Here is a 26,342-nt window from a genome sequence, read left to right as displayed (position 1 = left end):
AACTTGTTTACAGCACAACTGTATAATTAGGCACTAAATCAGCAATGTCGCAGTTACCATCTGAATGGAACATCATTTTGCCAATTAGTAGATGATGCATAATAATGTCAAATACATGATGTTAGTCGATTTTTAATTAATTTTGGAGCCAGGGTGCTCTTGTATCAAATACAACTGTGTCCTCTCTCTTAGAAATCTGGATATGTGTAAACATAATTTATGTTCATTAAAAATGCAAGACTCTCTCATAATATGTCTGCGTGAGATTTTGAAAAGTGAAATCCAAAAACAAAATTCTTCCCAATGAAGAGGTACTTTAGTAATTGACATCCTATGTATCTCTTCGTTGCTTTAGTCCCTGTCGTGGCACCGACAAACATCAAAGGAGGTGGAGGAAGTCGGTCTGAACTCGTCATTACGTGGGAGGTAATTTTCTATCCAACTGAGTTACTTTAAAGGAAAAAGATTTAGCTGGCTAAGAGGAATATTGAAAAACAAAAGAGAAGATTTATTTGATCACTATTGAGTATATAAAAAGACGTGGTATGAGAGACCCCTGATGATGCATTATTTAAACGAGGTATTGGAAACTTTGTTTTTCTACTAAAGTAAGAGAGTGTGACTAACTCAACACAGTTTGCTAACAAATATAAGAAACAGAAGTTCAATGTCTATTGAAGGTGGGTCAGTAGCATTTTTGTCATTAGTTGATGAACTAGAAATTATTTTATTTATTACCTCTAGAAGTATTCATTAGTTAGACTCAGCAGAGCGCAGGTAGAAAATAATTTCCCTATCATTGTTCTTTAAATCCTTCCTTTGTTCTTCCCTGAATCCAGATGAAAGCTTAGGCAGATGGGATAGCTTTTGTAGTCATTATTATTAAGTATCAACAGGTAGGTTCATTTTTATACTTAAATTTTTTTTCAACCTGCTTTATTATCATAAACTTTAGACTTTCAACCAATCTAAAGTTTCTCATTTCTAGACACTCAGGCCTGCCTCAGTGGAGAAATGCTATAGTGTGAAAGGGAATGCATAGCCAGTTCTCCACCTTTTCTCCACTCTGCTATTCAATTTCTCCTTTCCCAAACTAGTTTCTCCAGAGTTGTAGTAAACTGGGATTGGGAGGAGAGGAAAGGGACAGAAGAAGTCCTGACTGCTGGTACATTTGTAATTTGACTTTGATATACTCTAGGAATGGTAAATGACCAGACGTTGACATTTCATAGAACTGTTTTTTGTTTTGCTTTGTTTTCTGGTGGTTTTCGGTGGTGGGGGGAAGGGGACAGTGTCCAAAGAAGTGCCCAAACTTTTGGTTGTCATTCCTTGGTGCAAGCTGCCAGAAGGTCTCCTCAGTTCCTGGAATCTGGTGGTCCATGGCCAGACTCTTCTGGTAGAGGTTATCTCTCTCCTCTAAATGCTCTTTGTGGATACAGCATCATAAGGTTGCAACCCTATGATGATAGAGCAACCATAACCTTGCTCATGGATAGCTCCCTACATGGTTTTCACATTTGCCCTCAGCAAACATGCACCTTTGTTCTATGTTCCATGGAAGTGCAGTGTGTCCCCACTTAGCCTCTCTGCACTCTGCCACAATACACTGTCCAGGTCTCTCTCCCCTTTGGAAGTTTCTCAGGCATTTGTCAGTTAAAAGAACCTGCATCCCCTAAATTACAGAGAACACATATCATGTGTTTCTTTCTGAAGCCTCTTCACTTGGTTAGGCAAGGGATAAGAAGTAGCCCCTCTGCTTTCTCCTGGGTGGAGGGGTAGGAATGCACAGCTTTTTCTACAACCGTCTCAAAAGAAATATCTTCCTATTAATCTCTCCCTAAACAAACCAACACTCCTTTCTGTACATTTCTCTTGGGTTACAGGCTAAGTTTTGCCAAGTAGACTTATATATAAATGGTTTGATGTCTCTCTTTAGAATGCATGGCACTTCATACCTTTGTTATCAGCTTTGAGTTCCAGCTATAACTGATAAAAGAGCCTTGCCCTATTTCATTGTCCTATGTACATGTTTCTGACACTGTGGTGATAATTTTCATAGCCAAAATATCCACTTCCTTGGACATTTTAATATCACACTTAAGAACATGATGGCTATGGATGCTTTCATTAAAAATCATGATGTCTGGGCTTCCCTGGTGGCGCAGTGGTTGAGAATCCGCCTGCAGATGCAGGGAACACGGGTTCGCGCCCCGGTCCGGGAAGATCCCACGTGCCGCGGAGCGGCTGGGCCCGTGAGCCATGGCCGCTGAGCCTGCGCGTCCGGAGCCTGTGCTCCGCAATGGGAGAGGCCGCAACAGTGAGAGGCCCGCGTACCGCAAAAAAAAAAAAAAAAAAAAATCATGATGTCTGACATGTTAGAGGGGCTCTCATTGGAGGCAGGGGTGGTTTCAGCCCTCAGGAGATATTTACAATGTCTGAGGGCATGTCTGGTTGATGACAACTAAGGGGAGAGGTTCATCTGGAGAGAGGCTAGGATGCAGCTAAACATCCTACAATGCCCAGGACAGCCCCCCCATGAGAAGAAATTATCTGCCCCCAGATGTCAAGAGTGCTAAGGTTGAGAAACCCTGTTGCAGAATAATAGGAATTCACTGCACCTGTAAATTATTTTACAGTAGTATAAGACCTTCTATATATATGGTCCATTTTATTCCTCACAAAATCTACAAACAATAAATGTTGGAGAGGGTGTGGAAAAAAGGGAACCCTCTTGCACTGTTGGTGGGAATGTAAACTGATACAGCCACTATGGAGAACAGTAAGGAGGTTCCTTAAAAAAACTAAAAATAGAACTACCATGTGACCCAGCAATCCCACTACTGGGCATATACCCAAAGAAAACCATAATTCAAAAGACACATGCACCCCAATGTTCACTGCAGCACTATTTACAATAGCCAGGACATGGAAACAACCTAAATGTCCATCAACAGGGGAATGGATAAAGAAGATGTGGTACATATATACAATGGAATATTACTCAGCCATAAAAAGGAACAAAATTGGGTCATTTGTAGACACATGGATGGACCTGGAGACTATCATACAGAGTGAAGTAAGTCATAAAGAGAAAAATGAATATCGTATGTTAACGCATATATGTGGAATCTGAAAAAATTGCTATAGATGATCTTATTTACAAAGCAGAAATAGAGACACAGATGTAGACAACAAACGTATGGATAACAAGAGGGAAGGGAGGGGCGGGATTAATTGGGAGATTGGGATTGACATATATACTCTACTGATGCTGTGTATGAGATATATAACTGAGAACGTACCGTATAGCACAGGGAACTCTACTCAGTGCTCTGTGGTAACCTAAATGGAAAGGAAATCCCCAAAAGAGGGAATGTATGTATAGATATAGCTGATTCACTTTGCTGTACAGTAGAAACTAACACAACATTGTAAATCAACTATACTCCAATAAAATTTTTTTAAAAAGAAACAAACAAAATTCTATTACAGATAGAGAAAAAGTAGTATTATTAAACCATCTTCATATGAGAGAACACTGAGACACAGAGATGCTTTCTAAAGGTTGTAAACAACAGAGCCAGGAACCAGGTGCAGCTGCTTTCAAAGTTGTCCTTTCTTCTGGACGTCTACTTTCACATATGCGTTATGGGCCTAGCACAGTGCCTGGTATGTGCTGTAACCTCCTGAAGTACCTGTTGGATGAATGGATGTGCACAGAGAGAGATGTGGCTCACTTGTGGAGCACTCACAGGATTTTCAGTGCTGTGCTGGACATTTCATATAATTTACTCCTCATGACAATGCTAGCCGGTGGCAATGCCATGTTCAGAAAAGAACATAGGCTTAGAAATGCAATATAGGTGGGCAGAGAAGCATCTGACTACAGGACTCTCCATGTTTTTTTACTTTGTCCTAAATTAGAATTCCAATGGTCCGTATGCAAAGTCATGGTTTAGAGAGGCCAAGAATTTTCCTGTATCTGCCTTAAGTAGTAAGTTAATCAAGTTATTCTTGTTTACCAAACACGTTTCCCACAGAAACACTGACTCTCAGGTAGTCTAAAACAGGATTGGTTTTGCAGGATGGTGAGTAGGTTATTTAGGTTTCAATATTCTTTGAAGGCCATATAAGCATTTCATCACTTGCCTAACTTTACCCATTGTTTTCTCTCCTCCATGGTCAGAAATTACTAAAGATTGGTAAATCATAGCTTTTACTCAGTCTATACGTGAGGAGAATGGGAAATCCTATGTATACTATTCTTAAATAGAGATGATGTGAATTACCATATATATATATATCTTTCCATGATTTATAACGTTCTTTTTAAAGCCAGGTTCCAGAGAACATCACCTACAGGCCAAATCTGGCCTGCTCCCTGTTTTCCTAAACAAATTCACCCATGACCATACCCATTCTCTTATGTGTTATGTATCACTGCTTTCACGATGTTGCAAGAGACCCTAGATCCCCAAATGCTCAAAATATTTAAGCATCTGACCCTCTACAGAAAACTTTTTCTGACCTTTATTTTTAAAAAATTAAGTTAAAATCATTCCCTCTGTGTATTTCTTCTTGGGATATCAGATATGAGGATACTAACAGAAACTATTACATAAATGGATGCAAGTCCCCATTTATCATTTACATTTGGCATCATGTACGTGCAGTTACTGAGCCAAATTCTTCTGGTGCCCAAACTTCTTTAAGGAATCAGTTATGTGTACTTAGAAGAAGATGCATACATTAATTCGAGCCACTAGAAGGCACATAGTAACACTTTCAATTCAATGAACACTAACGAGTAGTGCAGTGGGGGTACAAAAATGAATTTCTTAAAAAAAAAAGTCTTTATGTTCAGAAACTGACAGGACGGTTTTAACTCAGCCTGAAAGGAGGTCAGGAAAGGTACCATCATAGCATATCTGAACTATGCTGTGAAAAAGAACTCCAGGATAAAGAGACCATTGCAGGCCAGAGTCATCACACTGTAGATGGAAGTACCCATTGAGCTTTCAACACTAATCCAGGTCCAACCACTGTTCTAAACTCGGTCTGACTCCACCATTATGGTTTATAAGTACACTGTGGTATAATCGACCTGTGTTTTCTCCTGTGCCAAAGTAATGTGTATTTTGTGTATGGTTATTTGTTTTGGTTTGTTATCTTTCCACTAACCTAGACATGATATCTAACTTTAGGGATCTAATAACTGCTAACCTTTTTTAAAGGTATCTTTACTCATATGTTATTTTAATTTATACCCCAAATACCTGCAAGTTTGAGGTGCTTATGATAAATGTCTCATTAAAAATATGACTATAAAATTAGGCATATAGGATAAAAAACTGTAGAGTAAGAAATAAACATCCAAACTGCCCATTGATACACTTTTTACCTAGAGAGTCAGCCAGTAAAACTATTCAGCCTTGCAAGCTACATGGCCTCTTTCACAAATTCTCATCCCTGCCACTGTCACTCAAAAGCCATATATCATTATACAAATTAACATGTGTGACTGTGTTTCCAAAAACCTTTATTTTCAAAACCAGACTACAGGCCAGATTTGGTTCAAAGGCCATAGTTTGCTGACTCTTGGTCTATACAAAAAATGTAGTTCTTATAGACATTGCAGTGGAGAATTATATTGTTAATCTTTATCAACTTTAAGAGATTTCATTACCAGAGGAATTTTTGAATTTCTGTATTCTACTGAATACTTTCTCTGCTTAACGGAGAAACTCTCTTTCTGGCCACCTTAAATAGCTATATATATTTCTCCATCGTTTGGCTCTCAGCCCATATGAGAAGAATGAAAGGAAGGGCATAAATAAGCCTTTTTTTCTCCTCTAAACTGAGCATGTTGGACTCAGATCTTTCTTGAGGGAACACCATGTGAAACAATCATTGCACTTCACTACCAAAAACAAAAGTCCTCCACTTTCTCCGATGAACTAAACATCTTGATTAAATCTAAGATCAGAGAAGCATCCAAAAGAAATCAAATTCTCTAGAAAGTAGCTTAAATTCTCATAAATCTCTTCCATACCACTCAAAGTTAACCATTTTAATTCTGATCTACCTATGAAAGGGAAGTGTCAACACAAGGAAGGATTTTCTTTCCTAAGATTTCAGGACATGTATTTTTCTTCTGCTTTTCACAGTCCGTATTCCTTAGACTGTTCCACATGGCAAGAAGCAGAGAGCAGCTCAGGTCATCTTGGTTAATGGGGATTTCTTTTAAAGCTACATGGGAAGTAATGAGGATGGGAAAAAGTCTCAGTAACCTAGCAGACAGGGCAAAAGAAGAACCGGAACACCATTCAACACTGTTCTGAGAACCGTAGCCCTACCCTGCTGTCATCTATTCTGGTAACCCAGCCCCAGTTCTAATAGTCCCTCCTGCTCGTCCTTCAGTTCTTCCTATTTACTTTACTTACAGTTTTCTACTTGGCTAATGACTAAATTCTATCTCTTCTCTGTATAATTTACAGCTTAGATTTTCTCCTAGCTTCCACTGCCTCAGTGTCCCTGCTACTGTATGTTTTCTACTTATTGCTTGCTCTAAGTTTATCTGTTATTATCCCCAAACACCTATGTTTCATATTCAAATTCCATAAGGGAGAGGAATTAATTGGGTTTGCTAGTCACTATAGAATTCAGAGATTCTGATGGATAAAGGAGTTGTGATACAAATACACAATGGAATACTACCCAACAATAAAAAAGAATAAAATAATGCCATTTGCAGCAACATGGATGAGATTATCATACTAAGTGAAGTAAGTCAGAAAGAGAAAGACAAATACCAAATGATATCACTTATATGTGGAATCTAAAATATGGCACAAATGAACCTATCTACAAAACAGAAACAGACTCACAGACACAGAGATCAGGCTTGTGGTTGCCTGGGGGAAGGGGGTAGGGAGGGGGATGGATTGGGAATTTGGGGTTGGCAGATGCAAACTATTACATTTAAAATGGATAAACCACAAGGTCCTAGTGTATGGGGAACTGTATCCAATCTCCTGGGATAAACCACAATGGAAAAGAATATTTTAAAAAGAATGTATGTATGTGTAAAAAAAAAAAAAAAAAAGAGTTCAGAGATTCTGTACCAGAACACCTCAAAGATTCTGACCAAGAGGGTGCCTTTTGTTTTGGTGCCCACCGCTGGATAAGCAGATGTGGTCCAAGTCACAGGATAACGTGATACAATAAATGGATACATTTGGTAAGGAAAACCTCAGGAATAAAGTTGTGTGCATGAGAGACTCAAGCATTATGCCCTATCAGATATGCCTTTATTAGTCTACATGAAAATGTTCAAGAATAAAAAGCATCTTCCTTTAGAAAAACTACATAAATTCTATCCTTTTTAAATATAACTTTCTTATAAACAGCTGGAATATTTGTCTAAATTCAAGGACTAATTCATTTTCACTTCTTGATGTGATTATTTATAATGTTATATTTATTTATAATGGGGAACTTGTATCTATTTTTGTTTTGTAATTTTAATAAATTTAAGTTTTAAATGACTCAAAGAATTTTGTCTTTTGGGGACTTAGCAAACTTTTTGTTGTTTGTTTTTTAATGTTAAGAAAAGTGCACACTGATACTACAACTAATGAAGATGTATGTTTCAAAAAAAAAAATATTGGATGGTCCCTTATATGTTTGTGTTTGAGTAATAGTCTGTATGTTTTAAAGAAAATATTATTACACATTGATTATATTACCTGTATTTTACAAAAATTTGTTGAAAATGTGAAAGGAAAACATAGCTAGCCTTGAAATAGTTAATTCTGTGCTGAGTTTAAAATTTTATATCAAAATTATGTTTAGCTTATAAAATCTTGCAATCTTCTAAACCATTTTATTATTACAATTTAGGACTAATCAGGAAGGATATATGAACATGTAAAACCTGTTTTATATTTCCATTTACATTTTTCATTTATTTATCTGAGTATCTTAAGTTGGGATCATTTTTCTAATTAGCATTCCAAATAGAAGTATTTTTTTTCAATACTTCATTAAACAGGGTAAATATCCATGCTATCTCTACAAAAGATATGCCAAACAATCAATAAACATTATAATAGCTGTATAATACATTTTTCTAAATACTCAGTGATTGATCACTTCTGCCCAAGTCAATTCCAGAAGAACTACAGAATGGAGAGGAATTTGGATACATCATCATGCTGCGGCCAGTTGGCTCAACAACATGGACCAAGGAAAGAGTACCATTTGTAGAATCGTCAAGGTTTGTTTACAGAAATGAAAGCATCACCCCCCTCTCTCCCTTTGAAGTCAAAGTGGGTGTATATAATAAGAAAGGAGAAGGAGCCCTGAGTACCACGTCCATTGTGTACTCTGGGGAAGATGGTAAGTTGTGGTCAGCACTGGAATGCTCCTCCTTGAGACTGTATATATATTTTGCTTTTGTTTTCATGAACAACTCTGCTGAAGATCGTTGTGTCTTTCTCTGGATGGTAGAACCTCAACTGGCCCCAAGGGGAACTTCTGTTCAAAGTTTTTCTGCTTCGGAAATGGAGGTTTCATGGAATGCTATTGCCTGGAATAGAAACACTGGAAGAGTTCTGGGCTATGAGGTAATCCACATTAATTTCACTTTCTACTATGAATATGCCAGCTATCAATAGCTCTGTTCAACAGTCCTGTACTACTAACCTATTTCTTAGTATATGATAGTATATGTCTAAAGCTATAGAGAGGAATTAATGGCGGGGATCTTTCCAGGTGATCTTAATTAAGCAAAGTAACAAATGGTAGCATTTAAAAAGTAATCAGGTGATAATCTTATTTAATCATCCAAATTGCAGTCATGTTTGTTTTTTGGGGAGAAGTAAACATTTAATCTTCAGTGATCTTAAACCACAGAAGAATCTCACTGGGAAACCTGCTCTAAGAACTGGAGCATAACTTGAAAAAAATTAGTCATCTCGGAGAAGGCAGTTAAGCGATAAGAAAAAGCCTACATTCTTCTAATCTGTCATTTATAGTCTATCTAGAAAGAGGCAAATCACTTTGAATTTATGGACCTTCATTCTCACAAAGTTAAGGGATGAGACTTATTAATCACCTATTGTTCCTTTGACTTGTAAATCTAATGATTCACAAAATGAGTTACAAGGTTTACTTTATTTTGGAGTTAGAATAAAATTATGATTTTGCCTTGTACTGTTCTTTTTTTTTTCTTTTTATCTGAACCCTCTTGTCTAAACAGAAAGTTCTACTCATATGGTAACAGATAGATGCCTCTGCCACTCCAATCCTAGAATGCCTTACCTCTTATCTGAACCCTATTTATTTCTCAAAGCTCATCTCTAGTCTCCCCTGCTCTCTGAACCCTTCTCTGATCACTCCCTGATAGTGTCTTTCTTCAAATTCTTTTAGCATTTATTTCCATATCACTTTTTTGGGATGCATTCTCTGCTTTCTTTTTTACATATGTACTCTAATATCTTAACTAGATTATAAGAGGTTCAAAGGCAGGCACTATGCTTTATTCTCTCTTGCCTTTTCCAATGTGCCTAAAACAGTGCTAATGCACAGGAAGGCCTCAGTATAAGTTGAATTATTAATTCATCTGTGATTTAAAAAACTCTCCAGGAAATGTCAATAGTAAAACATAATGTAAGTCTTTGATAGTATGAATCTTATTTTTTTCTGACTTATTGTATACCCTTTGTTAAAGCTGTCAACCTTTAGATATTTCATGAAATATTTTATTGTGGTAATCTAAAAAAACCTAGGTTCTCTAATTTCCATTGCGAATTTGTATTCTTTTTTAAAAATTTCTTCCCTATAAATTTTGGACTTTGATTAGTTTGTTATTATTGTATAACCATTTTAATTGGAAAATATTCTCTCATTTATGCTCCTGACTTCTTCCCATATGCCACTGTGGTTGACAGCTGTTAGGAAACAATAAATGTTTTTGTTCTTTGTTTTTAATGATCAGGTCTTATACTGGACAGATGACTCCAAAGAATCCGTGATTGGTAAAATTAGGGTCAGTGGAAATGTCACAACCAAAAACATCACAGGGCTGAAAGCTAACACCGTCTACTTTGCTTCTGTTAGAGCTTACAACACTGCTGGGACAGGGCCCTCAAGCGCCCCAGTCAATGGGACCACCAAGAAGTCTCGTAAGTATACATCACATTGCAGGGACCAAGATTCACCTACAGTTAGAAACATTCCTTTGCTCAATCTCCATTTCATTCTTACCACGTCATCATTTTACTGATCACTTTATTTAGTCAAGTGGGTTTGTCCCTTAAATCTGGATAATTGTTTAAACTTTCTGGTAACAATCAAAATGAACTGTTCTGATCTTTTTGGAATTGCAAAAGAGAAAATATTTTCAGTATAAATGAAAGACAGAGAATATAATGGCTCCAATGCCCTCTTCCAACTTGAGTTCATAACCTGACCTCCCATCCTTGGAATGTTAAGTGGTTACTTAATCTTTCAGTCTCAAGATCCTCATCTGTAAAATGAAGGAAAAATAGTACCTATTTTCTCACTGGGTTTTGTTCAAGATTAAAAGAGATAATTAATAGAAAGTGTCCAGTACATACTTTAGTAAATGCTTAGTCAATGATTTTTTGTTTGTTTTTGTTGGTTTGGTTCACCATTTGAGTCTTGATGTGATCCTTGCACTGTCAGATACTGGCTCTGCCAGTAGCCAGAGATTTGTGTTCTAATTCTGGGTATGTCAGTGACTCATGACCTGCTACAGGACGAGACATTCCATTTTTCTGCTTTAATTTTCTTAACTGTCAAATTGAAATTTTCTCTGCCCTCACTATTTTCTCAAATTATCAGTGAGGCACAAACGAGGTTCTGATTATAGGAGAACATTGGAAAATACAAAGTACTGTGGAACTGCTAAGCAGGAAACAAACAGATGAACAAAAACTCTCTAGTACCAGTCCATTTTAAGGGAAGAGTACGTGTGGATCAACAACTCTTAAACCAGCTCTCCTTCAATCCCCTAGTTTGATAAAGATTACGTCATGAGTGATCTTCTAGAACTGACTAGCTAGAGACGTGGTTCTATTCCTCTTCCTGTTTTACTTCATTTTAACCAAGTTGATGAAGTCATTGCCATATACCTGCATGAACGATTTGCTTCCATGGTCCTTCTGGAGTCTAGCCTCTTTCAGTTAATCTGAAAATCCGATTGAAATCTCCAATCAATCAGTGGTTTTAAATTTGCCCAGACATTTCCTTTTAGCTGATTGAGAGATGCCAAACTCACAGAAACTCTTGTGTGTAATTTAGTTTCTATCTCAGGCAAAATCAAGGGTGATTAGAAATGCGTAAAGATAGTATCAAAAAAACCTCACAGATCTAACAGATCCGTGACAAACTGACAGACATTTTAGTATAGTTGTTGACGTAACACTCAAGCCGACTCATATTACATGCGAGTCCATTAACCAGTTTAAGGTGGGCTGAGACCTGAACAATAAACTTAATTATCCAAAAGATACAGAGATATAGATATATACATGATATACATAGGAGACCATGTATATACATCTATAAATACACACACACACACATAAAATTGTCCTTCAGTAGCCTAGCAGGATTGATTCCAGGAGCATCCACAGATCCCCAAGTCCCTTATGTAAAATGGCACAGGGTTTGCATATAACCTACATACACCCTCCGTATAATTTAAATCATCTCTAGATTACTTATTATACCTAAAACAATAAATGTTATGTAACTAGTTGCAAATACAATGTAAATGCTATGTAAACAGTTGTTAGCAAATTCAAGTTTTGCTTTTTGGAAATTTCTGGAATTTTTTTCAAATATTTTCAATCCTAACTTCGTTGAATCTGCCAATGTGGAACCCAGAGATATGCAGATACAGAGGGCCACCTGTAAAAACATACATACATACATATATACATATAACCTTAAAAATAATTTTTTTCCCTTAACTTGAATTTGCTAGTTTGATTGTCCATGCAACCTAAATTAACCATGTGATAGTTTGTGCTAACCTACTCTATGTGTTTAAGCAGAAAACTTGTTTTAGACACGGTAGCATCAGGTTTGCTCAGTTGACCCACTCGGTCCTACAAATGGGCCTGACTGAAATTTGGATTAAATGCCCAGAACACTGTTGGTGGTTTGTCTGAGTGTTCACATGAGAACAGCCTTATCAAAGAGTAGGAGACATATCCTTTGAAAACAGTTTAATTAACAGGGAGTAATTTTATCAAGATACAGTGCTAGAATATATCTGCTGAGAGAAGAGTGAGATGAGAGTCAAAGTATAAAGTGAAGTTTAGTGTTTCTTTAGCATCTGCCTTCTTTTTTGATTCAATTAAACACACAAAACCCTTGTAATTCCTAATCTCTTTCATGAAAACCTTGTTTCAATATTTCTTAAATTTGGCTTTCACCAGCCTGTGTGCATCAGCATTTTTATAAAAATATCCAACAAGGACTTGAGAATAAGGTTCTACAAGACTCTATCTCGTATTTGGATACCAATAAAACCTCTAATTTTATTCTTTCAAGATTTTTTATCACTAACATTATGAAAATAGAATAGAAACTAGTTTAGTCTCCCATTGCTGCTATTCAAATTACCACAACTTAGTGGTTTAAAACAATATAAATTTGTTTTCATACACTTGTAGAGGTCAAAAGTCAGAAATGAGTTTCACTGGCTGGAAAACAAGATATGGGCAAGGGCTGTGTTCCTTTTGGAAACTCTAGAAGAGCATTTGCTTCTGTGCATTTTCTATCTTTTAGAGAGCCTTCTCCCCTTGGCTTGTGGCCCCTGACTCTATCTTCAATGCCAGCCTCATGGTATCCTCAAGTCTTCCTCTGACTCTGACTTACTCTTCTATCTTCACATATCCTCTGACTCTGGCTCTCTTGCCTCCTATTTTCCTTCATCAGCCTCCTTGTAATTACATTGAACCCACCCAGAGAATCCAGGATTATTTATCCACGTCAAGATCCTTAACATAATCACATGTGCAACAAGTAACATATCCACAGGTTTTGGGGATTAGAATCTGGACATGTTTGGGAGGCCCTTATTCTGCCTATGACAGTTACAAAATACTGAGCACTCATGTCCCAAGCCCAGCGTTAATGTTCTACATACTTATCTCAATTATTACAACACATCAAGGAGTATGTTATTTTAATTCCTAGATACAAGAAAACCGATGCTTAAAAAGGCTCTGCTGTGGCATCTGTTGGACTGGCATACTATGAACATGGACTCTCTGAATCTCTGGATCCCATGGACATTGTACTAGTTTGCAATCTTCATCTCTAACCATCTAAATAGTCTCTCTCCCTCCAGACTCTCAAACTTCAGTCCAGACCTCAAACTGGCTTGAGATTTTTATCCCTAAAATGGAATCATACTCTCTTCTAATTCCGAAATTTCACTGTCCCCTCTATTCCAGAGAACAAAGAGTAGAGAAAGGTGTACAAGATCTTTCACAGTCTGTCCCCAGATTTCTTTTAATCCCATTCCTCATCTAGCCCTCGCAGCACCAGACTTACTGATCTTCTAAAGTTTAACATTCACTTATCTAATTTCATGCATTCTCCCAGTTTGTAGTGGTCCCACCATGCCTATAAACAGACAAATATCCTTTCTGCTAATCTATAAATTTCCCCTTTAATATATTTGCATTTTACTGGGTTATTCTATAGCTTTGGCTCATGGTGAAATATTGTTGGAAATAGCTAGAAAAGAACTTCAGAGTGAAATAAAGTTGGGTATGAATCCCAGTCCAGCCATGAACTGTGTGGTAAGTCTAATTACTTAATAACTCAGAACCCATTTTCTCAGCTGAAAAACAGAGATGACTGTACTTTCCTCTAGAGTTTGCTCTGAGAACTAAAGGATATAATATACATCAAGGTGACCCAGAGGCAGCCATATAGTGAGAGCTCAATATGTAGTAACATATATTATTAGATTTCTTCTTTAGAGGTGATTTCACTTTCTTTGCATTTCTTAAAGTAGGAAAGCCCATCTACTTTCTACTTTTTTTCTTTTCATAAATTTGTTGCAGAAATTTTCTTCAGCGGTGATGGAAGGACAGGCAAAGCAAAGATGAGAAATGGCTTTAATGAAACATTGAAGATAGCTCTGATTCTAAGTGCTATCCCTGGATCTAACTATGATTTTCCATGTCCTTCAGATGACACCGACATTACCTCTGAATAGTGGTGACAGCAAAAAATTCTGCAGCCATCACTCATTCATACTGTCACTGTCTAGATTTTCCATTTGATATTTGATCATGCATTGTAAATTCTGAGAAAGCAGAGCTCACTTTTACCAAAATCTCTGCCTATTCTGATTGGGTATGCTAAACAGAAGACAGAGTCTTTTTTTTTGAAACATGATGAATTAGTTAATCATTCAAGAAAATAGTGCCTGCCATGAGCCATGCACAGGGTTAGGTGCCTAAGGGAGATTAAAACAGGAACGATACCTGCCTTCGGGCAATCGCTATCTTAGTGAGGAGGCAACTTAAAACAAGAAAAAAAAAATGAAATGAAATAATCAAAAATTATGAAAAGTAATATGAAGAAAATAAGAGGCTGAGATATACATAAGGAACACCTATATGGGGAAGGCTATATATTTTGATATGACATAAAAGATAAAAAGGAGCTAGTGGACAAAGAGACCTCCAAACAGAAGGAACAGCATATGCAAAGCTTCTGAAGTCTTTGTTATTATTGTTGCTGGTGATGTTGACAGCCTTACAGGTTTTTTAAAGTAAATATCAGTGGTTTAACATTAAGTATTATAGCTTACTAAAAATTATATCTTTCCAAAAGACAACTAAGGAGCACTGCAAGTACAAATATATTGTGATCCACACAGACTTCGCTTAAATGGAATTTAGATTTACAACCAAAGGGAGAAAAATATTTCATCAATTCCAAAAGGAAAAAGCACTGCTTATGTACACAGAAGTATTCAGAGCCAGTAACAGAAAGTGTTTGCAAATTTTGGTTCAATTTGGCCCCTGACGTTGACTGACTAGCACTCTGTACTGGATTTTTCTTGCTGTAAATAATGCAATCAATCCATATTTAGACATAAAGGAAGCATTAAGCTTTTATTTCATCTTGCACTTATGTTCTTTCTCTCTTTCCCAAATGTCAACCCCATGCTGTTACTTAGAAGTGTAACATAAGAAGTTGTTTTTGAATTGAATTCACAGTGTGAACTACAGTGGAATATAAATGCCATCTACAGAAAAATTGATCACAGGGAAGCCATTACAGCTGCAGAGGGTTACTTTAATGTTGCTCTGTCATTTGATTAATAGAAAATTATTTAGTCTGTGGAAATTGCCTGCAAAATTCTTTCAGTAAACTAGAAAAGTGCTTGTTTGTTGAGTAGGTACTTGGTACTTATACCAAGTAGGTACAAACATCCATGGCATGTGTTTTATATTATCCACACGATACTGTTTTGTTTTCCTAGGTAATATAAATTTCAATTTCATCATAGATATTTACAATACAGTTTAAGCAAATACATCAAATTCATGAAACCAGAGCTGTTAAAGGTGTTCATAATAAGATGATGGCCTTTTGAAGCGCATTTTAGAAACTTAAAAAATATATACTAGACACAAGGCATTGGCATTGGAGTCACACTCATGGACAAAGATAAGAAAAGCTATAGACTATGAGAACTTCCCAGAAAATGAGCTGAGACTTCACCACTTTATCTGCCTTTCAAAAAGCACATAAAGAACCCAAGTAAGAGCAAAATTATTAAGGGAAAATCTTGAGTATACTCTAATTATATTTAAGAAGTGAATCTTTTGCAAACTTTGGAATTATGTTATTAGTAGCAAACCACATTGAACACAATGGAAAAACTGATTATGTCATAATGCCACAGTGAAGAACTGCTACTCCCACGAAGAGAATTAACAGTTGCTGAGCTATTTAGTTTGCACCACTAACCAAGATAGGAATATTTCCTATTTTATTTCATGGAAGCTAAAACTCATAACTAGAATATTTTAGTCTCATTCCGAAGACTGGAAAACCAGGCCTCTTGGAAGAGACTGGATACAGATTCAGGTCTCTCTGACTTCAAAGCCCAACTCTTTACACCTCCCAGATAGCATGAGAGGTAAAGCATTCCAAATAATCCACACAATTGGCCATTCATACCGTGAGTTCATTCCTGACGAATGTTTCTCATTTTATGTCCATGGAAAGCCTTAATTCTGCTTTGGTAGATGAAGAAATAAATGCAAATTTCCAGTATCAGAGACACAATGACTACCATATAGTTAGTAGAAGTCAGTTCTTCTCTCTTTCCATCTGGTGCTTCATCAGTGGATTCATAGTGTTAAAAGTAGTACTTTTGGGCTTTCCTGGTGGTGCAGTGGTTGAGAGTCTGCCTGCCGATGCAAGGGATGCGGGTTCGTGCCCCGGTCCGGGAAGATCCCACGTGCCGTGGAGCGGCTGGGCCCGTGAGCCATGGCCGCTGAGCCTGCGAGTCTGGAGTCTGTGCTCCGCAACGGGAGAGGCCACAACAGTGAGAGGCCCGCGTACCGCAAAAAAAAAAAAAAAAAAGTAGTACTTTTTATCTAAACATGCAAACAAACAGAAAAGGCACAGCAATAGATGAAACCTTCAGAATTCATCACTGCCAGTGACATCAAAGGATTGAATTTATATTTTCGCTGCATTGATTTTACGATGTTGTTAATGTTAGCACTTTGTTTTAAAGAACAAAGTAAAAGAAATGAGTCACAAGAGTATATTAGATAGTAAAACTGTGGTATCTTATGAGAATTTTTATATTATTTCTTTTACAGCTGCGAAAAAGATTAGAAAAGGCACTTTGGGATAAGTTGAGGGAAAATAGTTGCAAAAGTATAATCATTGCCATCAGTCCTTCAGAAATAAACGTATTGACAATCATTCACTGAGTTCTTACCAAGCGCAAAACTCTGTCTTTTTATTATGATTGGGTCTATATTGCCAAGAAATGTACTAAGGCATGGTTGATCCAATTGGCATGTTCGTCTTATAAATTCATGTGGACTGCTATAGGTTTGGCCATGTCAATTGGCCTTGATTATAGGACAGTATAATGAATGGACTGGCCATACTGTGTCACCTATGGATCTTCCCACAGCCCAGTACATAATTAATGTGACCCAAGAAAATCACACAGGACCCCAAGTAGTTTTGCTTTAGCCATCTATTACACAGTCATTTATTCAACATATATGAAATATATGCCTCCCCCTACATGCCAAGTACCATGTTAAATGATGGAATACAGAGTTGAACAAGGAATATGTCCTCAGTAAGTTTAAATAAACACAGAGCACGGATAGCTATAATTCAATGTGATAAATTCATAATAAAATATGAACTGAGTCCCATGAGAGCATAGGGGAAACATTTATCTCTCCACTACGTCCCAAATGAGGTGTAAGTGACTGGGTGAATGATATCCCAGGGGCTTGGCGAAGGCAAGTAGATGTATCATAATGCAATGTTGGACACCCTGTGATTCTTCCAGTGGCACATAAGACATTAAATAGCAGTTGAGTCAAAACTCCAAAAGAAAGAAATCATTTCTATTCCCATCAGTGTTATAATGAGTTAAATATTATGCTCATTCAGCCTCACAAATTCAAATAAGATGGCCAAAACCACCTTGCTGGGTAGTTTTATCTTTGCCTTTGCTATCCAGCTGAATTATTTTTAATGTCCCCAGTTTCTTAAATCTCAAAAATAATCATGTGGACTCAAATCTTTGAGAAGCAGTATGCTGTCATGGAGAAAAACTAGATTAAAAATCAAGAGACCAGGATTCTGACTGGGATCAGCCACTCATTAGCTGCATGCTTTTGAAGAAGTAGATTTCCAACCTGGACTCTAGTTTGCTTGCATGTAAAATTTTTCAGTTGGATGAGATCCATTAATTTAGAAGGCTGATTCTCAATATGTCTTCCCTTACTTCCCACTACGTTTCTCGCAGAAAACATTAATTTCAGGGAACTAAAAGCAGAGTTTGGATTTAGAGTAGACACCTTTTGGGATGATCATCCAGTTTGTAATTTTCCCTCTTCAGGGTTCCTACCAACTCTATCTATATTAAGTGACATGTATCTTTCTCACTGTCTAGCCACAATTGATTGGGCTAAGGTAGAATATGGCCAAATTAAGCCAATCATCAGCTTTTACTTGGAAATTCTAGCTTGGACTATCTCTGAACAGAGGAAATTTCAAACCTCAGATGTAGGTGGGCAGTCATGATTTCTGCCACATAGACTGAGAAGAAAAAAGAGATGGTCTATGGCAAGATGAGTGTGCAGCAAAAACTACTGTGAGAGGTACAGAGAGGAGCTTCTTGGTTTTTGGACACTTTTTGTCCCTTCTAAGGCTCTGCTGCATTCTGCCATGAATTCTAAGAGAGTCTCCTGTATCCTTCACAGTATATTCCTAATATTTTGTTTTAGAACACCTTGAGTTGGTTGTATTACTTACAGTGAAAGTCCTAACTAGTACATGATTATTAAGTAAAGGACTACTAGGAATGAATACCTTTGTGTTGATATATGTAAAAAGTTTGCTGCCTGAGTTTGTCTGAGATGCTTAATGATTGATGGACGAATTAAACACTAGATAAAGGAGCCCTCCCTCTATTCATATATAGCAAAGTAAACAAATTCAACAGCAGTAATTAATAAATTAATACTGGACATCCAGCATGCCATTATTAATTCATAAGTTTGTCATAGAGATATTTCCAAATGACCGGAATTTGAATGAATTTGCTTACTCTGATTAGAATTAATATGATATTTCAAAAGACACTGAAAACATTTTAGCTCCTTCTATGCTAATTATCCAAGATTTATTTTCCCTTTTCATGTCAATGGGTCATACAGTAACCATGAGCTAATTTATATTCATTTGGATCTTTGATTATCTTTTTAAAGCTCCAAGCCAACCACCAGCTAACATTGCCTGGAAGCTGGCAAACTCTAAATTATGCCTAAACTGGGAGCATGTGAAAACCATGGAAAATGAGTCTGAAGTATTGGGCTACAAGGTGAGTATTCTGTTTTTCTTTTAACCATATCAATTAACTTACTAAGGAACCAGAAATGTCAGAACCAAATAAGAAACAAATTTTATGCACATGGAAATATAGGAATCTTTTTTTTTCCAATGTTCTGAAAATACTTGGCATTGCTGCTTTTAAATTCTTCATGGAAAAGTTTATATTGTGAGGTCAGAATGTGTCATGGAGCATTAAGAAATAAAACTTTACAGTATGCAACATTCTTTTTTCAAGTGACTCCCGTTGCCATCAAAAAATGATGGTGTATGTAGATAGTAACTGTGAGATGAGTATGAGGTCAAAAAGTATATTCAAATAGAATTTCTAGAACTTAGGCTACAGTAGGATATCATCTTTTAATGACATAAAAGGACTCCAACAAGAGTATAGTCAAATACTCAGAGCAAACCATTTCCATCCGTGGTAACGAACATCCTCTCCTGGCAAATGCATATAGTATTCAGACATCTGAAATGGGTCCAAACTAACCAGTAACTTTTCACAGCAAGCTCCAAAGATAATGGCCTCAAGCTGTTTAATTAATAGAGATAAATCTATTCTCATTTCAGAAGCACTAGCCAAAAAGGAAATCTTTCTCTTAACAACTAAATTTAAAGAAAAGGCACAGACCAGATATTTCCATCCAAGGATTACAGCATGTATAATGCTCGCAGTGTTATAGTGTTCCATAAGAGTTTCTGAACCTTAGATAAGCAACATGTCCATTTAACTTGATTCACCATTTTATTCAGATTCTGTACCGGCAAAACAGACAGAGTAAAACTCATATTTTGGAAACAAACAACACATCTGCTGAGCTTCTGGTTCCATTTGAAGAGGACTACTTGATTGAAATAAGAACAGTTAGTGATGGTGGGGATGGAAGCAGCAGTGAGGAAATTAGGATTCCAAAAATGTCAAGTAAGTTGAATCACCATTCCTGTTGTAGATTTTGAATCCAGATAGATGCCAGCATGAAATCTGGGCTCTATGAATCTTTCCAATTCTTGTTTAAATGTTGGGTGAAAAAATAAAAGGTCTATGGTTCCATTTTTCAATTGTGAGCAAGAGGTGATGAGTCAACTTTCTTTAATCCCTCAGATTTACAACATGCTTATATATCACAAACAATTTTATATTCCCTCATTTGAATCTAAAAAAAAAAAAAACCCTCACAACTGTGTGTCATTGGTATATGCTTCATTCTATTGGCACAAAATCAATAAAGTTTCTCCATGGGTACTTACTTGGAGGCTTCTGAGAGCAAGGATAGCAAATATGAAGCACATGTATATAACATGTCTCTTCCCATTTTCATGGCGGACATCACTAATCGATTACGACATTCATACTGAGCTGAGTCACCACTTTCAAATCCTCTCAATATGATGTCCTAAGCAGGTAACACCAATCGGTCATATTTAGCATGTAATAATAATTTATTATTTCTGCTTTAGAAGAACCGCTCACAGATCTACCTGAAGCTGTGACTGAGTATAAGTCATCAGCCGCCACGTTAGCCAATCCTATTCTGCCCTGTAGTCAGACTTGGCCAATTCTAGGCATTTTTCTTTTTTCTTTTTATATTTAGAACAGATATCCTAAGACAGAGGGTTAAATACACTTCCTAAAATTAAATCCAATATAAGCGAAACAAGTGTACTAAAATGTGTTATTAAAAGAGAAATAACAGTATGCATTTTAGTTCATGAAGAATGAATCTAACAAGTAATTTTACTTTTTCTCAAGACATTTTGTTTCATTTTTATATTTTGCAGGTTTGAGTTCCACAGGAGTTTCAGTCTTAGAACTTAGCATCCATTTCCTGTCAATTGTCATCATGATTTTTTACTGTTTTGCTATTCAGCCTCTTATATGATGAAGAAAATAATAAATCTTTGAGGTTTTTTTTTTTTTTAAATGTATTTTTTTTTAATTTATTTATTTTTGGCTGTGTTGGGTCTTCGTTTCTGCACGAGGGCTTTCTCTAGTTGCAGCGAGCGGGGGCCACTCTTCATCACGATGCGTGGACCTCTCACTGTCGCGGCCTCTCTTGCTGTGGAGCACAGGCTCCAGACGCGCAGGCTCAGTAGTTGAGGCTCACGGGCCCAGTTGCCCCGCGGCATGTGGGATCTTCCCAGACCAGGGCACGAACCCGTGTCCCTTGCATTGGCAGGCGGATTCTTAACCACTGCACCACCAGGGAAGCCCCTCTTTGAGTTTTTTTGAAAGCAAATCATTCTGTAAATAAGTTCTTAGCCCGTTACAAGATACACTGTTAAAACTGACTTGTTTGGAAAGAAAAAAATGTATATTATGAAAATCTTGTAAATATCTATGGTTCATTAATAAAACAATTTTAAACACTTTGGAATTTTAAAGTCCACACATGATTACACACATTCAGAAAGTGCCAAATTAATGCATGGAGTTGTCACTGCTGTGGCTTTTAAGTGACTTAAATGGAGAGTATAAATATTTTATCAATGACGATGGTCAATATGAAAGAAATTGTAGTTTCTGTAGCTAAAATGCCCATTTTTATATGCTCCAGGCAATTTAATTCAGTAAATTAAAATTTCACCCTAGTTGGAAATAAAATAAAATCATTTGTTTATCCTTGGGGTTCTTTAAAAATGTAAGCTATTGTAAAGCATGCTGTGTTTTATCTCTGAATCAAGTTGGGACAAGAAATATTTGTACCCAGTAATATATCCATGTACTTGATGTTCTTCTCAACTAACTTTTCTATCAGGTTCGGTAATAAAAATGACAAAAAAAAGCGCGCTTTCTGGCAAAGAAAAAGAAAAGAAGGGAAAAAGGAACCAGTGAAAACATCTAATGAATCTTGTATACAGTAAGCAATTTCTTACAGCAAAGTTTAATTTTAAAATCAATTCTGAATTCTCCCAAGGAAGAGGTTGCATGAACAATTCTCAGGTAATTATTACAAAGTGTTAGCAATGTGTGTGGCCTTTATTTTTGTACGATAAATATATCTGGGAACGGAGTTACTTTACAAAGTTTTTTTGACATTTTGGTCAAAAAATATATATTTGCCAATCTTCTCTGCAACTATTAAAAATAATTCTATACCATCCAAGGCTTAGAAAGATTTTTGTGGGTTGACTCTTCTCTACAATGTACCTGATAAAGCCAGCAGTCTCACTTCTTGGGACTGCACAGTCTAGAGAAAGCAGCCTGGGAAGAGGAAAGGTTAATGTGGGAGCCCATGCCCTTCTAAGTAATCATCTATCCTTCACAAACAGCCTTGAGGGGTTTGTCCTGCTGTCAGCCTGCTCTAGCTCCCAGTCAATCAGGTTTGATGTCCTGCGAAGCTGGGAGTGAGGAATGGTCACACTAGTATTGCCTTCTTAACATGGCACAACCTCTTAATTAAATTATGCTGAAAATATTTGAACTCTCCTCCCAACTCTCAAATCACACAATCCTCAAAACTGGATTTTGTCATTTTCACTTCTAAAATATTTTAGAGCTGTTTAAAATACTCGACATAGTCAACAGCAGATGGACAATGACTTTCCATAGTTCAGAACTTGCTCCTTGCTGAAGAGTGTGTCAAGCACGCGGTAAAAATCAATGACCCTTATTATCCCTGCACATTAAGATCTGACTGTGCTTTGATGGAGCAAAATAAACAAACAATAGAAAATACTGTTTGGCACACTCACATTAACAGCTGCCTGAACAACACATATTTGTACTGATCAGATACACCAGTGTTGGCACATGGTCTTAATGGTTTTCTCAAATTGGTAAGAGACAAGATTTGTGTCCTGGTTCCCAAAGTGGAGATTGAGCATGAAATACACTATGAGATTTTTGTTTTTGCAATTAAGAGAATTAGATATATAGTCATTTGACTAAGAATCCAAAAGCTAAGTCACTTCTTATCAACAACACATTTATTTGCAGGTGTGTTTTAATTCATCATCACTGGAGCACTAAATGTCTGTATTATTCAAGATCTAATATATTATTTATATTTTCACCCATCCATGCTAAATTTTTCAGAATATAATTTGGCATTAATATTAAAAAGTGTGAGATTTGACTCTCAATTGATTTGAATCTCTACTCTTAGTGAGGCCTTGGGCACATCTTTTAACGTCCCCATGTCACTTTTATGAGGATTAAAGGACATAATGTACACGAGTATTGAGTATGTTGCAAGCAACACTGTAAGCTGTCAACAGAGCTGCTGTCAGCTGCTGCTATGAACTAAACCCCTAATGAAATAAGTTACTTAAGTGTTCAATAGACTATGAAAACATATTCAACCTGTATTTATATCAAATTCCAAAACAGCTTCAAGAAAAATGAGTAGTCCACCTACTCAACACTAAATGGCACTAAAGAATGGAACCAATCGTGGTTCCACCAACACATTTCAGGAAAATATTCTTTGTGATGTATACACTCCTTTGACATTTAGGAAGGATCGCCAGTGAATCCCTTTACTGATTGAGTATACTGCTGTTATACACTGTTATGAACATGATAACTCATTTCCATACTTCTTACAGGAAAAGGAAAAAAAAAGTGATTGTACCTGGAAATTGCCAGAAAATGAAAGTGAATAAGAGGACACTTGACACAGGGGAAATATAACACTATAAAGCTATGGGCTGCCCAGATAATGTTAACTTCAAATTCAACTCCATTTTCTCTCTTCCCTTACTATTCACATTATAATCCTTCCAGGTCAGTGTCCTTTTCTGACTATACACCAGAAGGTGGCTTATAGAAGGGCACACCTGCTCTCTATAACAGCAAATGCAAACAGTAAGAGATGACCTGGAATCAATTTAGATTCCAAATGCAATAACATAATCATGACCTCCCTTAAGTAAATCTACTATTTTTAATCCTCTATATGTTATCACTTCGTACTCCATCTTGGGATGTCACGTTTTATACACCCACTGTATGCCATTATTATTACCTAATTGTCTACAGAACTACATATTTAATTCAACAACATATTTAATTTGTTTCTGTTCCAGAATTCAAGAATTTATTTCAACATCTCTACTGAACACATTACTTGAATTAGTCAAGTTCTCCTGGGAAACAGAACCAATAGGATGTGTGTGTGTGCATGTACGTGTATATAGAGAGACAGAGAAAGACAGAGACAGAGACACAGAGAAAAACAGAGAGAGACAGAGAGTGATATATTATAAGGAATTAGCATGTAATTTTCGAGGCTAAGAATTCCACACCCAAGACAGCCAATGGTATAGTTCCAGTTTGAGTCTGGAAACCAGGAGATCCAATGGTGTAATTTTCATTCCGAGACTGAATGCAAAGGCAGGAGAAAACCAATATTGAAGTTGGAAAATTTTCAGGCAAAGAGAAATAATTCTTTCCTACTGAGCCTTTTATTTATTCAGGCTTTTAATGAATTGGATGAGACTCATCCTAATTGAAAAGGGTAACCTGCTTCACTCGGTCTACTGATTCAAATGCAGAAACATCCTCACAGACACACCCAGAACATTTGGGCACCTTCTGGCCCAGTCAAGTTGACTCATAAAATTAACCTTCACAGCACTCTTTTTAATTATTTTAAATAATTCAGTTCTAATCCCAAAAACTTTTGAAATGAAGTTATGGAGACACTCTCCTCAGTTTATTCATCTGTAAAATGAGATGTTGGGATTACATGATCTCCAAGTTCCTTCAAAATCCTGTAATTCTATATCAAGCTGCACAGTGGCGTTATTTTTAGTGCAAAACAGGTTTTAATAACCTTTCACAACCCACACAACACTCTGCAAGGCTTTTCCAGCTTTTTTCTTGTATTTTCATTAGCCTAAACAATTCTGCTGAGCTTTCTTAATTGGACTTTACTAAAACAATAGATAAAATTGAGTATGTTTTCCAAACCAAAGAACCTTAGAAGTTCTGGCCCATCTTGACCTAATCAAACTTACAAGCTTTTGCACAGCAAAGGACACCATAAACAAAGTGAAAAGACAACCTAGAGGATGGGAAAAAAATATTTGCAAACTATGCGACTGACAAGGGCTTAATTTCCAAATCATAGAAACAGCTCATACAACTCAACAACAAAAAACAAACAACCCAAGCGAAAAAGGGGCAGAAAACCTCAAGAGACACTTCTCCAAAGAAGAAACACAGATGGCCAAGAGGCACATGAAAAGATCCTCAACATTGCTAATTATTAGAGAAATGCAAATCAAAACTACAATGAGGTACCACCTCACACTGGTCAGAATGGCCATCATTAAAAAGTCTACAAAAACTAATGCTGGAGAGGGTGTGGAGAAAAGGGAACCCTCCTACACTGTTGGTGGGAATGTAAGTTGGTACACCCACTGTGAAAAACAGTATGAAGGTTCCTCAGAAAACTAAAAATAGAATTACCATATGATCCAGCAATCCTACTCCTGGGCATATATCAGACAAAACTATAATTCAGGGCTTCCCTGGTGGCGCAGTGGTTGAGAATCCACCTGCCGATGCAGGGGACGTGGGTTCGTGCCCCGGTCCAGGAAGATCCCACATGCCGCGGAGCGGCTGGGCCCGTGAGCCATGGCCGCTGAGCCTGCGCGTCCAGAGCCTGTGCTCCGCAACGGGAGAGGCCACAACAGTGAGAGGCCCGCGAACCACAAAAAAACAAAAACAAAAACAAAAACAAAAAAAACTATAATTCAAAACGATACATGCACCCCTATGCTCATAGCAGCGCTATTCACAATGCCAAGACATGGAAACCACCTAAATGTCCAACAACAGATGAATGGATAAAGAAGATGTGGTACATATATACAATGGACTATTACTCAGCCATAAAAAAGAATGAAATAATGCCATTTGCAGCAACATGGATGCAACTAGAGATTATCACATTGACGGAAGTAAGACAGAAAGAGAAAGACCATATGATATCACTTATATGTGAAATCTAAAACATGACACAAATAAACCATCTATGAAACAGAAACACAATCACAGACATAGAGAACAGGTGGTTGCCAAGGAGGTAGGGGTGGGGGAGGGATGGAGTGGAAGATTCAGGTTAGCAGATGTAAACTTTTATATATAGAATCGATACACAAGGTCCTACAGTATAGCACAGGAAATTATATTCAATACCCTATGATAAACCATAATGGAAAAG

At 36.9% G+C, this 26,342-nt stretch overlaps 1 protein-coding gene across 2 annotated transcripts in view; it reads left to right on the top strand.

Annotated features, from left to right (window-relative positions):
* Window positions 1-22,268, top strand: part of CNTN6 (contactin 6) — a 304,375-nt gene extending 282,107 nt beyond the window's left edge. Inside the window, exons 17-23 of one of the 2 annotated variants that reach the window (XM_067043597.1) lie at window positions 356-426; window positions 8,166-8,400; window positions 8,512-8,627; window positions 10,001-10,187; window positions 19,047-19,159; window positions 19,924-20,092; window positions 20,950-22,268. In XM_067043597.1, coding sequence (XP_066899698.1) covers window positions 356-426; window positions 8,166-8,400; window positions 8,512-8,627; window positions 10,001-10,187; window positions 19,047-19,159; window positions 19,924-20,092; window positions 20,950-21,050 — 992 coding nt within the window. In that variant the 3' untranslated portion in view covers window positions 21,051-22,268. The remainder of the gene's footprint in view (window positions 1-355; window positions 427-8,165; window positions 8,401-8,511; window positions 8,628-10,000; window positions 10,188-19,046; window positions 19,160-19,923; window positions 20,093-20,949) is intronic. The other variant, XM_059075379.2, reaches the window with a different exon arrangement.
* The last annotated feature ends 4,074 nt before the right edge of the window (window positions 22,269-26,342 follow it).

Source organism: Kogia breviceps, chromosome 10, assembly GCF_026419965.1.
Source record: "Kogia breviceps isolate mKogBre1 chromosome 10, mKogBre1 haplotype 1, whole genome shotgun sequence".
Classification (NCBI taxonomy): Eukaryota; Metazoa; Chordata; class Mammalia; order Artiodactyla; family Physeteridae; genus Kogia; species Kogia breviceps.
Note: the sequence above shows the minus strand (reverse complement) of the source record. Positions and strands in the feature narration are given on the sequence as shown.